This window comes from Chlorocebus sabaeus, chromosome 18 (genome assembly GCF_047675955.1).
Source record: "Chlorocebus sabaeus isolate Y175 chromosome 18, mChlSab1.0.hap1, whole genome shotgun sequence".
NCBI classification, from domain to species: Eukaryota; Metazoa; Chordata; class Mammalia; order Primates; family Cercopithecidae; genus Chlorocebus; species Chlorocebus sabaeus.
The window spans coordinates 25,171,874-25,189,454 of NC_132921.1; the positions used below are offsets into that span (position 1 = coordinate 25,171,874).

Here is a 17,581-nt window from a genome sequence, read left to right on the forward strand (position 1 = left end):
CACTTTTAGCCAAAAGGAATTTTCAAAAATATGTGTTCCATTCCCACAGCTTGCCAGTTGCCTCCACCGTAAGAAAATGCTGAATATGACATCATATCACTAATATGCCCTCTCAGTTGCCAAATATTTTGGTTGTTAGATTTTTTTTTTTTTTTTGAGAGGATGGTACTCATAAAATCAAGATCGCTCTGTCACAGGAAATGTATTTATAGGAACTGTTTTAAGGCGTTTATTAAAAACAAATCTGGTGATGTATATCTCTATTGATTCAAACACTGGAAAGAGGCAAATTGTACATACATTATAGTTAGAAGAAAATAGCCATTTGGAACACCAGCAGAAAGCTTTTGAAACTGTGGATGGCTACCAGTTGTCCATCTTAACTTCGTGAAACAGACAGCAAAGTCCAGTTGTGTGTGTCCCAAGGAAGGGGCCAATTCTATACCATTTTTTAAAATGCCCTCATGCATACATTGAGGAAGCAGATTTTTGTTTATTCTACAGTGTGTATTCTGCTGGCTCTAATTCTGCATTGAGCGGCTTTTGATTTGGTGCCAGACATGTTGTGGAGATTGTGTATACCATGCGTTGATTGTTCAAAATGCCTATCGAAGAGACCTTACATTTCTTGAGTTTCACTTATCGTTTGGAAGTTGAATATCTATGCGTTTTTGTGTGTATGTGCATGTCTAACCAATGTGTGTTTGAACCTGAATTGTTGGAGTTAAGTGTGGTCAGCTATTTGTTGCACAAGTTTTCCTCTGAAGAGAACACAGCACTGAATTCCTTCTTTTTTCCCAGTGACAAGTCAATTACTTGTTTAAATTCAGTTTGAACTCCCTGAACTGAGAGAGGCCAGAGGAAGCAGGTTTTCCCTGTGAATAAACAAAAGAAGAAAAATGGAAAATCATTCCAAAACACAGTGATTTTAGCTTGTGGGAAGAATATAATTAAACATTACAACAATTATGGTTTCTTCTTTTATGAACTGGCAACTATAGGGTTTGTAAAATCAGTTGTCCTCTAACTTTCTAGCAGAAATATAAATATTTTAGGACAAACAAAAGAAAATGTGATTTTTTTTTTTACTATGTTAAGTTATGAAGTGTTTCCATGTCTATATCCCACAAGAAATTTTTTCCTTGTTTCTGTGAACAACGGTACCTGTCCAGAAGTGTGGACTCTGAAACAAATACTTAACAAAAAATCATAACCCAAGAGCTATCAAATAATAAATTTTGGATATAAACCAGAATGTATTTTTAAAAATCAATTTCTCCTCAGGTGAGAGTTTAATGAACTTGACCAAATAATTTTTGTGACCTTTTTTCCTCTATGCATTAGAGGTTTGAATACAAATGAATCCCAATCTCAGCTTAAAAAAAAATTAAAGCACCACTTCTGAACTACGGAACAGATTTTTTTTTTGCAGAGAAAATCAGTAACTTATTTTGTGTTGGAAATACAAGCTTATATCAAAGTGTGCCAATGTGTCTGTCCTCATTCAGGCTGTGAGAAGTATTAGGCATTACCTGCTCTACATACAATAAGTGTAGTTCTAGCTCTAAATTTTGATTTTTATAATTTCTTACATGTTCATTGTATAAGAATTTTAATAAGTGATTATGTGGTCAAATTTCACATATCTAATAATATAGCATATCCACAAAGATAAAATTATGGCAAATAAAATTGAAAACAAAAGTGGCAAAATTTCCTCGTAATGGTAATTTAAGATCACATCATCAGCTCTCGCCAGCATGTGCATGTGTTAAACCGTATAGAGAAACCTATAATTATTGTAATTGCTCTTTTTGCTTTATACTAACAAGCTTCAAACCATGTTTCAAAGTAGTTGTTTTGAAATAGTTATTTGTCAAATCATCAAATCTCGGAAAGTAAATGGTAATGAGCTTTTTATGTTTATATTCTGACTGTTGGTCATATTATGCAGCTTTTCGAGTCCATAAAGTTCAGAGATGAAACTGGATGTTAATTATTTCTGGTATCAAGGCCAAAGAATAAAATAATGTTATGAGTCCTGCTTAAGGTGAAATATTAGGAATATTTGAATATCAGAATCTCTCATTTGGGAAATGTATTCGTAGAAGAAAGTTTTCCTATAGATAAGTGACAGTATCAGTCAGCAACCTAAATTTTTTAAAGCTAAAAATTGGAGTATGAAGAATTTAGCTTTTTCTCATTTATCACAGGAAGTGCTAACATAAAAATATTAATATTTAAATAGCACCACTAATAGCATTTTTCAGTACATTTTACATATGGCTTTTCCCCCCCCAAAACCTCATAGTTGGTTGGAGCAGCCACACATAGGACATAGGTAGCCACTGGGTTTTAAAGTTTCCAGTAGTGTGTCAACTATGCAAATTACATTTGACATTTTAAAAATATATTTCATATACTTACTATTTTCAGAACCATGATTATAATTGAAAGCAGACAGTATAAATGCTTTATTTTTTAAAACTGCTGTTTACTTGCTATTACACAGCAAAAATTTGCTTAGGCCACAGAGTAATTGAATTTTAAAATTCCCCACTGGTTCAATAAAATAAAACATATCAAAGAGAAAGCATGTAGGACAAACTTCTTTTTTGTGAGCTTATTTTTTTATATAGTTGGCACTTTACTCATTTAAAAAAAACAATGAAATTTTCATTTTTTTTCTTTTATGCTTCATTGCTTTAAAACAAAATTATGTTGATTTTGTTCTTTACGTTTAAGCTGAAAAAATTCACCAGACGATCTTGACATTGTGGCTACATCTTGTCTTCCTGCCTCTGATTAAATTTTCAGAATCCCTGCATGAGATTTACAGATACCAGTTTGAACATTTCTGTGAGGCTAATTTCTCAGGGAAAAAAATATGGATCAGTTACATCTTTGGTTAATTTTATTTAATTCCTAATTTCTGCTAGGTCTAAGCATTTTAAATATAGTGTTGGTAATGGATAAGCATCCTTCTGTCGCTAGGTGATGGCATTGTTTCAGGCAGAATTAGGAGGAAGGACATTGGGATAGGGGAAGGAGGGTTGGGGAGAAAAGTGGTCAGGAAAAAAGATCTAATAGCTGATGCAGTCTTTTAAATACCTTTCCAACTGATCTACAGGAAATTGTGCTGAAGAATCATTTGTTTCCTGTTCCACTATAAATGTGGTTTACATTACATCCCCTATTCGGCTTTTTTTGTTGTTGTTTTGTTTCTACTAAATTACAGTACCACGATGGAGGTTTGAGAATAAGTGATGTCTTCCTATATAACTTATCTTTTAATGGCTTCATCATAGTTGGACTTTAGACACTGTCATATTTCATTATGATGAATTTTGTTTGTGTGTGTTTCCAAGCCTACTTGAAACTTCTCTTACTGCTCTGCCACTAAGGAAAACAATGCTGCAGTCTAAGTTCTTTAGAATCACTATTGTAGGTCAAATACATGGTCTACATGCTGCCATCAGGGATCTATTAAATGAATCTCTCGTTTTCTCATTCAGAAAATTTAGAGATTTTAGATGTGGTTCTGGCAATTGTAAAAGTTGTTTGAATTCAGATTTACTTTTGCCTTAAGAAGATAATACAGTGGAGACATATATTTGCTGTGCACAGCTCACCTAAATGCATGCCTTGTACCTGTGAGAATTTCAGTATGCCGACACAAAAGATTACTGGGCCTTTTTTCCCCCTCCAATATTATCAGAGTTACAAAATAACTAATTTTTCACAGTCAATATAATTTAAAAGTAATTTTAGTTTTAAGGCTTTTCCAGTTTTTATATATTTAATTGCACTTTATTAGCCCTTAATACTTCAAACATAACTCTAAGATGACACAGGCTAAAGTTATATATGATAAACATTCTTGATTACTAAAAAAAGGGATATCTGTATATTCATAAAATATTTATAATCTATTTAGGAAATCCTCATAGTCCTAAAAAAAAAAAAGCAGTTTTTGTATACCATGAAAAAGAGATCAATAGTGACAAAAGTGGAAAAGATACTTGTATAAAATTGTCTCCTTTAATGTGAAGTGATCTACTGAAAGTTATACTTGGAATTTTCAGAAAATGTCCATAGTTGTAGGCTTTATAACATTTCAAATTCTATAATAAACTATTTGGCACATTATCATATCATTTTAGGTATATAGATACCATGGCATTTTATTAAGCAAAACAATTTTTTTTTCTTCTGAAGAACACTTCTTAAGGTGAAATTTATTGGTTTTGAGCTTGAAAGTGGTTTGAGAATTATACATGAACTGCACATAAACTTTGGGAGACTTTCCTTTTTGCAGTGCTGAAGATCCATGACTTGGTTCCAAACTACAACCTTATATTTGCAGATGTATTAATGGCACAGTACCACATTCTGATTAGAACTTAATAGGTCACATTTCTGATATTTCTGTCTCTAAATGCTGTGTTGCTCCTGTTTACCTAGTTTTCTTCCTATTCTTCCTAAGTTCTTAAATCTGCACATATTCATTGAGGTATTTAATCCAGCAAAAAAGAGACACTACGCCTCTAACATTCTGTTTAGGAGAGTATACTACTTTAAACTCTTCTCCCCACCTAAAAAAAAGGGGGCTAAAAAGTGGGTTTGAACACCTGAGAAGTCAGAGGTGGGAGCAATGTAGATGATGGTCTAATTTCAGGCTCAACCGAAAAAATGCAGGCTTTGGCTGGTATCCTCCAGGGACCTAGCTCTGTGCTTTCCTAGAGACCAAATTACACTCATCTTGAGAGAGGGCATGTTGAGGTAATTGGTAGGAGAGAGTGGGGAGAGTTGAATTCCAGCTGCTTCCATTGTAGCTGACCTGAAAATGAATAGGGGATGTTAACAGTGGAGGCTAACATTTGACTTGGCTTTTTCACCTCCACAAACCTAAGGGTGAGAATTATAGAGTACTGAATGACTGCACCAATAATGATCCTGTTTAAGTGGGAATTGCTATGTTGGGAAAAACTCTCACACCATTTTAAAAAGACGTGATGCATTTACCAACCACAGTACTATTACTGTAGCCCAATAAAGTTTATCCACAGTATGGAAACATTCTTTTTTTTTTTTTATTGTCAGCCATCTAGTGAGTGTGTATTGGATCTTCACCTCTTTGGTTACCATTTTAAAATGCTCCTACTGAAAGACATTTGGAAGGCACCAGAATCCCATCTCCAAGAAGGGAAGCAAGATACAAGTGCTCTGTACTCCCTTTCTCCTAGAATGTGTGGTCTTTTTTTTTTTTTTTAAAGGAGAATAAATACGGTATGACTCAATAGCTTTTCTAACGAATAAAACAAATTAAATTGATGTTACATGCATATTTAAACCCTATCCAGTTAAGTACTGACGTGATTAAAATAATCAAATGTATTACTTAAAAAATTAAAAAGGATAAATTCTGCACCCCATTATTTTATTGACTTTTAAATATAAATTGCAGAAATGTTTACATTCCTAGTGGCATTATTAAGCTAAACTGACGAATCAGAGGAAAAAGTTGATTGGCCAGCACATTATTATTTCTGCACCTGTTATTACAGAAGTGGAGGCTTAGCATTAAAGGAGCTGGATGGATGCTGTTTTCTTAGGCTTCCTTTGTGTGATGTGGGGGTTGGGATAAATGTGTAACAAGTGTACTTTCACTTTGTAGTGCCTTTTTGTGTGTTGATGTGATTAAAAGACTACAGTAGCTTTGAAATTAATATGCAAATAATAGGGGATGTTAGGGCTTCCCTCTACCTGCTGCACTAAACTTCCCAAAGCCAAATGGGGTGGGGATTGGTGTCAACTTTTTTCATATAAGTTTTTTAGTTGCAAACATTGCCAACTTTTAATCTCTACTCTGAATTTGTAAGGGAGGGGGAGGGAAATGTCAAACTCATTGACGTAGGATTGAAGATCTGAGATGAAAATACTTTCAATTTTTTATTTTCTACTTATATATCAGGATGTTAGGAGACCTTGAAAACATTTTGGAAAAGTTGTGTAACATTACCAAGGCTTTGGTGTAAGATTATACTTTTCTTCTGGTTGAGTTCTTCCTTGTATTAATCATGCAATATCATTTCTCAAATACTTGATCCCGGTTCTCCCCTGGAGCATAGGTGACAATAATTGTTTGTTATTATAATTCTAGAATTTCTTGGGTGTTCATTGTCCGTAATTCATTTCACACAGAGAAATCTAAACTTTCTTCAGCCAGTAGAATAAATAATGCATTCTCTGTCCTTTCCTTTTCTTTTTAAATTTTGAGTTCTTTAGGTATATCATTGTAGTCTTTGAAACATAAGGACATTAGATTTGGATTGAAGGGGGAGGGAGAGGAACTTTTATTTCATGCCATCTAATGCCTAGTTTGAATTTGCAAAGAAATGAATACAATGCCATTATTTTCTGTGAGATACTACTTAACACTGTTTTCCTATCAGTTTAGACTTTGTCCTGTGTAATAATTTAAATTCCTAGATTTTAATAACACTTAATATGTAGCATGGATCCCACTTAATCTCCCCCCGGCTTCACAGCAAAACGTTTACATAAATGAACTCTCAATTTCGATATTAACTATTTAACTCACTCGTTCCTGAGTTAATACTACTTCCATAATTAAACATGTTCCACAGTTGCCATAGGAGTGTATCTTAAAAATGATGTTCTTCTCCGTTCTTTTGAGCCATCTTTTGGCTAGGTCAGTAAAGAAATGGGAACCTGATTTTATTTTAAAACAAATAAGTTATTACTCTACTATTGTATTAGACATTCAGCTTCAGAGGGAGTAAAAGATAAAATTCCATCACATTTCCATTTTGTTACGTTTGCAGCAGAAACTTGTATGCTCAAATTGGTTATTTTCAACTCATGACAGCTGTGATATTTAAAATGATCACAGCTGTTGTGACTTAAAATTGATTTTTCTATTAACACCTGAGAAAAAGACCTGTGCCGTATTAAAAACTTAAATAAGGTAACTGTAAAATTAGATGTGTTGATGTGAATCTGGTAATCCTACTTCCCAGAGGTTGCAAAGTGCAGCACACCTCTTGCATGCTTCCAGGGAATGAGCTAAAACTGCTAGAAATAGATGCATGATTGTTAAACGCGTTTACATTTTAAAGGATTCCTGTAATAGCAGATCCTCTTGGCCCAACTTCGCAGTGTCACTTTTGCTGATAAAATCATTTAGGATTCAGTTTCCTTAATTAACCCCAAGAAAGATGACTTACATGAATTGTTATGATATCCTAACCTCTAGACCAGAGAAGTTGCTTTACCTTTCAGATATGACATTGAAAAATGCAAAACCGTACTGAATTGTTTCTTATGAAGGAAGTTTTGGTTTTATAGTCCTTTTCCTCCATTGTCTTTAGATGATGAAAAAGGAAAAACAGATGAAAAAGGACAAATAGATCATGGCTAAGTAGTTTTAGGCTAGCACTTGTTTTTGGAATCTTTAATACATTTTTAATTTTCACGTTGAAGATCTATTGAACCTGTTTTAAAGTTAGATGGTGATTCCTGGGTTCAGTTGGTCTATTTAGATGTTTACCTTCTCAGTATAATCCGTATTAGAATCTCGCATCTGTCAGTAGATTACCTGTATTTAACAAACTAACCAATTTAAGAAAACATAAACACATTTATACATTAAGATATTTTCCTGTTTTGAGTTAGATGATGTAGTATATAAAACATATAGCTGGCCTGATGTGGAATTATTTATAGATAACAGTGTCTTCACAGATGCATTGCCAATAGGGAGCTATGTAGATTAAACTCTTTGGCTGGTCCTAGGCTTTTTACCTGTGTAACTCAATCAGAACTGAAAGCATGACAGGTTTTATGATGATGAATATATGGCTGGATTGGAGAAAGTATGGTTGGGTGGGTAGATAGATGGTTAGATTTCGTAACTAGACAGTAATAGATAATGCCAATTATTTATTACTCAAACTTGTTTATTCATTGAAAATTTTTATAGAGTATTACTTTGATTATGCATGTAGTTCAGAGCTATTAGTTGAAAATGATAAAATATTTGCTATCACATAATCAAGACTGCTATAGAGTTGGTTCTAAAAGTTCCAGAGTGAACATAGATTACCTGTTTCAAAGTTAGAGACTAAGACTGTGGAGCGCCATAAGATCACAAAGTCAGACTATCACATACTAAGTGATCATGGGTGTCAGTGGCTATTTCCTTGTTTAGTCGAAAGAAGGTACCACTAGAGATGGACGTTGTTTATATGAAGATTTAAGAAAATCAAAGTGGATATTTGTTGCTGACAGACTAAGATTACAAACATATATTTTTAGAACAGGGGTGTTCCCCAGGGGACATATGGCAATATCTGTAAACAATTTTGATTGTCACAACTGTAGGGGTCAGGCAGGGGCTTGCTACTGGCATCTAGGGCTGGAGGCCAGGGATGCTGCTAAACATCTTAACAGTGCGCAAGACAGACCCTCAGAAGTGCTGAGGTTGGGAAGTCCTGCTTGCAAAGTAATATATCTGGACCTTAAGAATTAAATAATGTCACAATAAGTTCCATAATTAAATCTTGGCATTGGGAGGCATTTATAGCGGTTAACTTTTTTTGTTGTTTTCTTTCCCTATTTCCCTTTTCCTTTTCCTTTTCTTTTCTTTCCTTTTTTCTTTTGTTTCTAAAACATTCTTTTTATTTTTATTTATTTTATTTTTTTATTTTTTTGACATAGCACACTATAGCATTGCCCAGGTATTTCTACCTTTTACCATGAAAACGTGAGATTTTATAGTGTACTAAATATTGTACATTATTTGTGAACCAACTGGAATGGCTTCAGAGCAGCTGTTAGAATATGTTGAGTCAGTAATGCACATGTCTGCATACCCTAAACATATATTTATGTCTTACCTTTTAAAATGTTTAGAACCCTCTATCAGTGTAACTATTGGTTTGTCTTGAATCATCCTAAATGAAGAAGTGTATTACCATTTTTACCCTACAGGACATAAAGTAGAAAAAAGAAATTAGCATAAAGAAACTAATTAATAATTATGTTTTAAGTTTTTTGGCGTTATGGACATTGTTTACATCATCATTAACAGCATAACATCATATCGTCTGTTATCAAGAAAACATTAAAATTTAAAGCCAACATTGAAGACATTCTCTTCAGCTTTCCCAGTAATGCAACTCCTTTACCTCCTCACAACTGGGCACCTCTCTCATTGCCACCACTGTACTTCCCCTCAAAGTGGATAATTCTTGGCCATGATACAGAAGTGATTTTGAAACCTCAGTTTCCTTCCCTAGCACCCTGTGGAGGAAGGTGGCAGGATCTGGTGACTGAGTCTTACACCCGCCAACTTCTAGACCTCACTCCTTACATGCCACATTTTGGAGCTAGTTGCCAAGCCTCACAGTAACTTGTGCCACTCTTCAGTTTCCTGTCCATGATATACAAAGTTCTCCAAGGTTTATTGAGAGTAGAGATGGAGGCTGGGCAAAGGAATGGCGGCTCTGATTTGCAGTATATCTTTGGTGTACAGATATGCTTTCATTTATTGCTTGGCCCATTAGCTAATGGAATTTCAGTTCCTTCCCACAGGCATTCTCATACCCTGCACTTCACTCTTCCTGTTTCCCTGTCCAGCTTGGTACAACACATTCTAGTAAAATCAGACTGATGTGTTTAGGTTTACTTTGTACATCACATCTCTAACTATCTTATAAGTTTGCCCTAAACTGGCATTTATTTTGAACTGCCTTCCACCTTTTATTGTACAGCATTGTCTGTACTCAAAGTGAGCAACTGAAAAGAAAATTTTTACATTTTTTTGTGTGCCAGACAAGTAATAAAGATTACTATTTTTTATGATAATTTTTTTTGATTTGAGTATTTCTGTTTCTGGAAGATGGTAATTTTTTCAAATCATGAAATTACTGTAAGTGAAACTATTTGAGGGAGTATTGACCTATTTTTGATTAATCATTGATTATCTGTGTTGCATTCTCAGTATTTCTCTTATAGTCCATATGTCCCTCTGAATAATTTTAGAACAATAACTTGCTTACACAGTGTTTTTAGAATATGCTTCAGGAAGCTTGCCTGTGTGGTATTTAACTCAGACATTTATGGAGTATAAAACCAATCTTACTGTGACTTTTAATTATTAGGAAAGTGGCTTACAGTTAAAATAAAGCTTACAGAAAATATTGTAGCAATAATTAATATCCAGTAAAATCAACCCAGTTCTAATTTGATTGTTATTACACCCCAGTAGGATAGGTAATGCTGGAGTCATCATCCCATTTCACAGGCAAAGCCTGGCCTGTCCAGTGAGGTAGCCACTGGCCCCATGTTGCTATTAACATTTAAACGAAGGCCAGGCACAGTGGCTTATGCCTGTAATCCCAGCACTTTGGGAGGCTGAAGCGGGAGGATCGCCTGAGCCCAGGAGTTCAAGATCAGCATGATCAACATTGGGATACCCTGTCTCTACAAAAAGTTAAAAAAAAAAAAAAAAAATCAGCCTGGCATGGTAGCACACATCTGTAGTCCCAGCTACTTAGGAGACTGAGGCAGGAGGATCATTGAGCCCAGGAGGCTGAGGCTGCAGCGAGCCATGGTCATGCCACTGTGCTCCAGCCTGGGCAGCAGAGCAAGACCCTGTCTCTAAAATTAAAAAAAAAAAAATAAATAAATAAATAAATAAATAATGTCAGTCAATGAGAATTAAATAAAACTTTTAAAATATCACTTTCTTGGTTGCACTAGCCAAGTTTCAGTTACTCAGTTTTCATATGTGATCAGTGGCTACTGTATTAGCACAGATATAGAATATTTGTGTCATTGTAGAAAGTTCCATGGGGAGGTGCTGGCCTGGGAAATGGAAGCATTGAGGGATTAAATAACTTGCTCAAGATCATGTAGGTCGTGACAGAATAGAGTCATTGCTGCTATATATTCCAATAGGATATATTTACATTTTTCTTAGCTTTATTGTCAAATATCTGATGTAAGAATTGACATTTCAGTGCTACCTCGTAGCAGTTTACTGAATGCTTATCTCAACTGAATTTAAATTTGGAGCTCGAGTTACACAGACTTTTCAAAGGATATATAACCCTTTGCCTGTCTGCACACAGTGGGGACCTTGAATCTCCAGCCATTGAGACCCTGCAGAAGCAGAAGGGACCATGTCTTAATGCATCTTTGTAGACCTTTTGGCATATCACTGACAACCATGAAATGTTTATGCAGCCAAATGAATGTATGACATCCACCATATGGGCATAAGTCCATATGTACAGTTAGACAAGACCTTTAGGTAGAATGCTCCTGAGAGAGCTGGCCTCTGCCAAAGTTTATGGAGCTCATGCCTCTGCTCTTGCTGTTTTAGCAAAAAGTAGTATTTTTATCAAAAGTTAAATTGGGTTCAATATTCACCATTTGGGTAATGGGTACATTAGAAGCCCAGTCCCCAGTAGCATGCAGTATACCATGTAACAACAAGCACGTGTACCCCTTGAATCTAAAATTTTTAAAAAATATGTATTTACTCACATAATCTGAGTATTTCTTCGTAGTAAATGAAAGCGTCTGTCCATCTTGTCCTTAGCAGTCGTTTAGTCCCTAACCTGACTTTGTGTTGTTATAAAAGTGTGTCACATCTTCCTAACAAGCCCCCTTTATCCTCCCCTCAAAGATTAGCACAACAATATGCATTTAGGGGTGCTCAGATAATATTTGTGGAATGAGCCAGTAAGTATTGAATGTTTTTTTAATGTTACATTTCTCAAGGTTACTCCTGTCTAAAATAGTTTTGTGGGACATTATTCGTAGTTTACTTAAGTAAGTATATACCTACATACATAGTATCTTTCCATTCCCTGCATCACCAGGTTGGACAAATGTGCCCAGTTAGCGTTGATGGTGCTGAAGACCATGTTCATTCATACATGCACTCAAAATCATATTAATTAATTTTCAGTGATAACCGTAGGTGGCAATAGATGAATGGGCAAGCCCTAGGCTGTTATTAAGCACTGGGAATGAGATTATTGGTGCCTTGTACCTGTGCTACTTTAACAGGTAAGACAATTCCAGAGCTTTCCCCATCATCCTCTCATTGCTACAGTCTAGACATTGGGAGCACTGGAAGCCTATGGTGACACAGACTGGCAGATGCCTTGGGCTTCTAATGGTATATGTAAGCCATCATTTTATTGGTAATAATTATGGTGTTGAGAAGCATTTGTGTGCTGTGCACTCTTTCAGCTTGTGCCACGTTTAGTTCCTGTTATGCAAATACCACTTTAAACTTAGAAATTCCAATTTGCATTAATATTTTAGTTTCATAGAGCTAACTATTGCATTTCACAAACAAGTGCATTTTAATGAGTACTGGCAGAATGATTTCAAAATGTTATTTATTAAATACTATTGTAGAAAATGCAGTTGTTGGTTGCTAAATATTATTAAGACGAAATATAATGTGTGTTGAGGCCACAGGGTGCATCTCAAGAGTATTTGACCCTTATGACTTTCAGTGATATAACAGCCAGTGCTCTTCATTCAGGCTTGGAGGACAGAGGTAATTAATGTAAAATAGAAACCAGCGTACCATTGACATTTGGGTTTACTTTTAAAATTTAAACATATTTTTACTGTTTGGCTTTTGTCATAAGACCATAGGTCATTTACCTCTGAGTTAAGGCAAAGGACTTTACCAGTCATAAACACCCAAGTTGTAAAGCAGTGTTTTCTTATATCTTACGTTTTGATGTTAAATCCTGAAATGGAGTTTGTTGCTGCTTTATAATTTTTTTCCTCTTCCTAAAAGCTTTTTTTATCAGAATTGTGGATAAAAAAATTTTGATGTACAATGTGTGGGAAAATAAAAATTTTGCAACTGGATTTTCAGAAATGAACTATTTTAACACATGGACTTTTAATGCTGCTGTCATGGTTGTCATAGCTTGTGGTTCCTAATTATAATGAGCTTTTTTGGTGGTGTTATTGCAGTTGTTTTATTTCCCCTGCCCCCCACCCAGTCTTCAACTCACTTTTCCCAGAAGGAGAGTTCCAAGCCTTTGAAAATTCTCATGATTTTGCAAATCCACTCTATTTTTGTCTAGAATACAGGAAAGTTAAAACTGTGGCTGGTATGATGCCATGTTTTGAATCCAATTTTAAAGCAACCCTTTGCAACCCAGGGAGTAAAGCTGACATCTTTGTATCTGTAATGAAGATAATTATACCTGCAAGGTGACATCACTAGCAAAGTAACAAATACCCTTGAAAACGGAGTTCCTGGTCTTCTCTGAATTCTGTAGACCACATTTGGCATTTAACACTAGACACCTCTTTCATGGCTGTCGTTTGAGAAGTTGCTTTCAGATGAATTTACTAAAGCTGACTGACACAGGGTTGAATTAATTCTTTTCTTTATTACTCAAAGTGATACAGACCTTTCTTAGACTAATGTAGCTTAATTAGTGGTCAATTAAAACTGAACATTGCTGAATTGAAGTTCTTTGATCAAACTCCCTGGCATGGGCTCGCTTTCTTTAACTAGCCACCATCTTGAATTCATTTGGAATCAGTAGTATAAACAAGTTTAAAACTGGTTCTTTTATAAGAAAGTCAGCAGGCTTGTATAGCTGTGGTTTCTTTTTTTACTTCTGTAGGCGGCAATTCAAAGGCATGCTAAATGAAAACAGTACTACACCCTGAAAAAATTACATTTTTAAAAGTAACACTAAGCAGTCAGAAAACAGTCAACACCCTTACCTGTTTATTCTAGATACATTTATCTTCTGTGTAGAACAAATAATTAATAATTCACTTCCCAATTTCAGTGGTTGGTTGATTTTGTTGTTACATGGAAAGTGAAAAGAAAACTCCTCACCCTCCGTTGCAAAATTTATAGTGATAACAAAAAGTGAAGCAAACAAAATCCAACCTGGTTGTTGGGAGTAGAGTCAGAAGGGGCACCATAAATGAAGATGTGCCCAGTTGTCCTAAATTCATTCTTTGTCACTCTTGGGAAAATAGTTTACCTCTGTGTCTTTGGAGTGGGAGTGACACACTACTTCATTTACTTGTTGACTTCCTCCTTTATTTTCAAGGGTGTGATCCCATCAATATGGAAACTGATAATAGCATATATTTCATATGAATCACTTGGTTAGAAATACACATTGCTTTTGTTAGAATTTGAGTGAAGTTACAAAAAAAGAGAATTGGGGGAGCTGAAAACTGGGGCAGAGGAAGTCGTAAGCATTGGTAATAAGATCACCCACCTCAATTTATCCAGTTACATGTCTTAATATTTAAAGTGTATATACCATTCTTGTCTAAACATAAATTGATACCATTCCATAATCCTAGTTTGTGAAAGCTTAACAACCCAAAACATACATCATAGCTGGCATTCAGTTAGTGCTATGCATTCTGGAGTATTAATTAAAACTGGTACTTTTGTACTGGAAATAAAAGTAATAGATTAGGTTTAAATAGATAATTTGCTTAGTTCATAGTGATTTCTTCTGATTTTGGAAATTTTCACAGAGAAAGAGTTAAAGGAAATTTGGAAGTGACCGTGTACAGTGTTCCCCCTGTAAATGACAGAATTTTTGTGGTTTTCATTACTTAGATCAAAAAATTATGGTTATAATCAATAATTAAAATTAAAAATTTTACCAGTTGGCAGAAAGAGAAATTGTTTATAGTCAATGTGCCTTTCAGCATTCTCTCTTGCCTTCTCCCTAAAGGGCTGATTAGGATGTAATAATTGGGGATGATAGCGGGAGGAAGACGACAATTCCATTTAATTAAAGATAATTTATTTTACTTTAAATTGGTGATGTCTCACATGAATAAGAGTAGATTTAGCAGATAGATTTATTAATGGGTACTGACATCTCAGTTGACAGAAAAAGCAAACATTTTCTTTCCTCATTGTTTTTATTGTGTCCCGGCACCTGAAACTGCTGTCACCCTGCTTCCTTTGCTGCTTGACAGAGCTGTAGACTTTTCCACCAAATATGCAATTACTGGTTTATCATTGAAACAAAGTTGATCCTCTTCTGAGTTAAAAACTACGCCAGGAGCTTGAAAGGCTGTTGAGGCTTTCAGAGCTAACACTATAAATGTTCTCTTCTTAAATCACATTTTCTTGACTGATCCTTCCCATATCTAGTTCATGAGTAGATTGAACGTTTTGAATAAGGACCAAAGATTTCCTTTGGTCTTGGGTGAGGTGCTTGCATGAATATTCCTTTAATACCTTGAATGTCTTGGATAATGAAGTGTGCCCCCAAAAACTACCATTTGCATTACTTTGGTTCATTCCTGACAAGGAATTCTGCCCTTGTGTGATACGTTCATTGTTGTGTCATGCAATTGTAAATGGATCTTGGAAGTTGGGACAATTTTTTTTTAATTAGGAAGTAGATTCAAGAAATGCATGATATTGTTTTCATATAATCTCCTCAGTCTATAGTGGTTGTAAAGGTGTGCTATTTAGCATACCTTTAGCAAAATTATATTTATAATTCTACATATCTTAAGGCACTTTTTAAATGCTTCTGACAAACTGCATTCTGTTTTCCAATTTCTATTTGATCTCTGTTACATTAGGTTTATTCATCTTACTCTCCCATCAAATTCCTATATTCTTGTTTATGTTTTCTGGTGTTCAGTCGTTTCTATATGCTTGCCTAGTATGTTTCTTTCACACTGTGTCCTTCACTGAATGAAATGCAGACCACCTTGGGAACTTCTTTCCTTCTCGGCTTCTTTTCCTACTCACAACTTCCACCATTCACACTGACCCTTTTTTACTTATATTTATTGCTCCTGCTGCTTTGTTGCTGTAATTTTCACATATATTTCCTTTATGCTAATATCCTTTCCTTGACTCTTTGGATTTCAGTGGTTTGTCTTTCCAGCTTTATTTAGAAAATTAGGTCATATAACTAATGTTTACACAAGAGAAAGGAAAATGAGATTGTTTCTTTCTTTTTTGGAGGTGGAGAGGTGAGAAGGTTGTGGTAGAGTTTTTCTTTTATTTTAAACCAGATGGATTTTTTTGTCCTGGTTTGCAATTTCACTATTTCAAATTGATTTTAAATCAGTGATGGTGTTTTCAAGGATTAATTTTTATTAAATCTTGATTTTCATGTTCTGTTAACCTTTTCCTTCCCCTCAGCCAAAGGGTCTTGTTCCTTTTTTATGTCCATTTCATTTGTTTGTTTTAATAACCCGATCTCTCCAGTCATTATTTTATCCTCAAATCCTGCCACTTTTATCCATCTCTTTTTTTATTGCATTTTTGTCTTTACTTCACCTTTTATCTTTTCTACTTCTGTAATTATTGCAGAATCCATGATACCTTCCCCAAAATTGTAACAAAGAATGCTGGAAAAGGAGAAATTGGGAAAGAGAAAATCTGCAAGTAATGTTCTTTGCTGAGCCCTAGGGAAGTCTGCTTGGATTTTTATATTCGACTGATTTCCCCCCCAGAGTTGCGCAGTCATGATTCTATGTAGTAGGGACACGAAGGCAAGGGTTCAAATAGACTAACACTGATCCTTAATTGGAGGTGTTAATCCTACATATAAACTTTCAGGAGGGGAAGCGATCCTGCATTTTACATCAGGTAAACTCAGTTGCACCCGTTGCCAGTAGCTGGGTCAGGGGTGTGTGTGTGTGTATGTGTGTGTGTGTGTGTACACTCGGAGCCAGGTTGGAAGTGGGAAGAGAAGGGGGTGATCTGTGGCCAGCCACCATTGCATTCAGTGAGTCTCAGGTAGCTCCTCATGGCCTGGAAAGGAATAGACAAGGCACTTGAATCAGAATAAATACCTAGCCTGTAACTCAGTAGTACTAGTTCTTTCCTCTCCCACTTTCAAGCTACTTTCTTTCTTTTCTGTCTGTTTTCATTATTTCTATAGCAAGTTTACTTACACAGAAATCTGGATGGGATGCTTTTGACAACTGAGGTCTCTTTAGTAGCTCTTCTCTACTTGGAAAATGTCAGATACTTTGAGAAATAAATGCATTGCCCCAAACCGAAAATACTACCACTTTTATTCTGTAAAATAAAGGCATTCAAGGAAGGAGGCCTCCTGTATTCCCAGGAGGTCACAGGAATTGGGAGTGGCAAGAAGGAAGCTGCTAAACAGACTCCAGATGCAGCTCTATCCAGGGGATGCCTCATGCCTGGTCATTTGGGTGGCTGGGCTTGTCCCACCTCCCCTACTTCGTGTCCTCCTCCCGGTCTGATCCTAGGCCCTCCCACCCCTAGGCCAGCCACAGGCCTCGCAGCAGACATCTGCGGGTCTGAGTTTCATATATCCAGCATGAAGTTCCCTCTCTCCCTCCCATTATGAATTCTGGGCTGTGGTCCTGCTTGCTCCTTGTGTGTCAGATTGAAGTTCTGATGCTGTCAGCCATGTCTGACCAATCAGCAAACAACACCACAGGATGAAATTTAAACAATGCAGATGCTCAGATACAGGGCTATGTTGCCTGGACCACGAAGGGAAAGCAGAGGTAAGGT

At 35.7% G+C, this 17,581-nt stretch overlaps 1 protein-coding gene across 17 annotated transcripts in view; it reads left to right on the top strand.

Annotated features, from left to right (window-relative positions):
- The window catches only part of TCF4 (transcription factor 4), a 366,252-nt gene that overhangs the window by 269,660 nt on the left and 79,011 nt on the right, over positions 1-17,581 (top strand). Inside the window, exon 1 of one of the 17 annotated variants that reach the window (XM_073006283.1) lies at positions 17,356-17,574. The exons of 15 other annotated variants lie outside the window; for them this stretch is intronic. In XM_073006283.1, coding sequence (XP_072862384.1) covers positions 17,506-17,574 — 69 coding nt within the window. In that variant the 5' untranslated portion in view covers positions 17,356-17,505. Of the gene's footprint in view, positions 1-17,355; positions 17,575-17,581 lie in introns of those variants that run through there. One more of the 17 variants, XM_073006282.1, reaches the window with a different exon arrangement.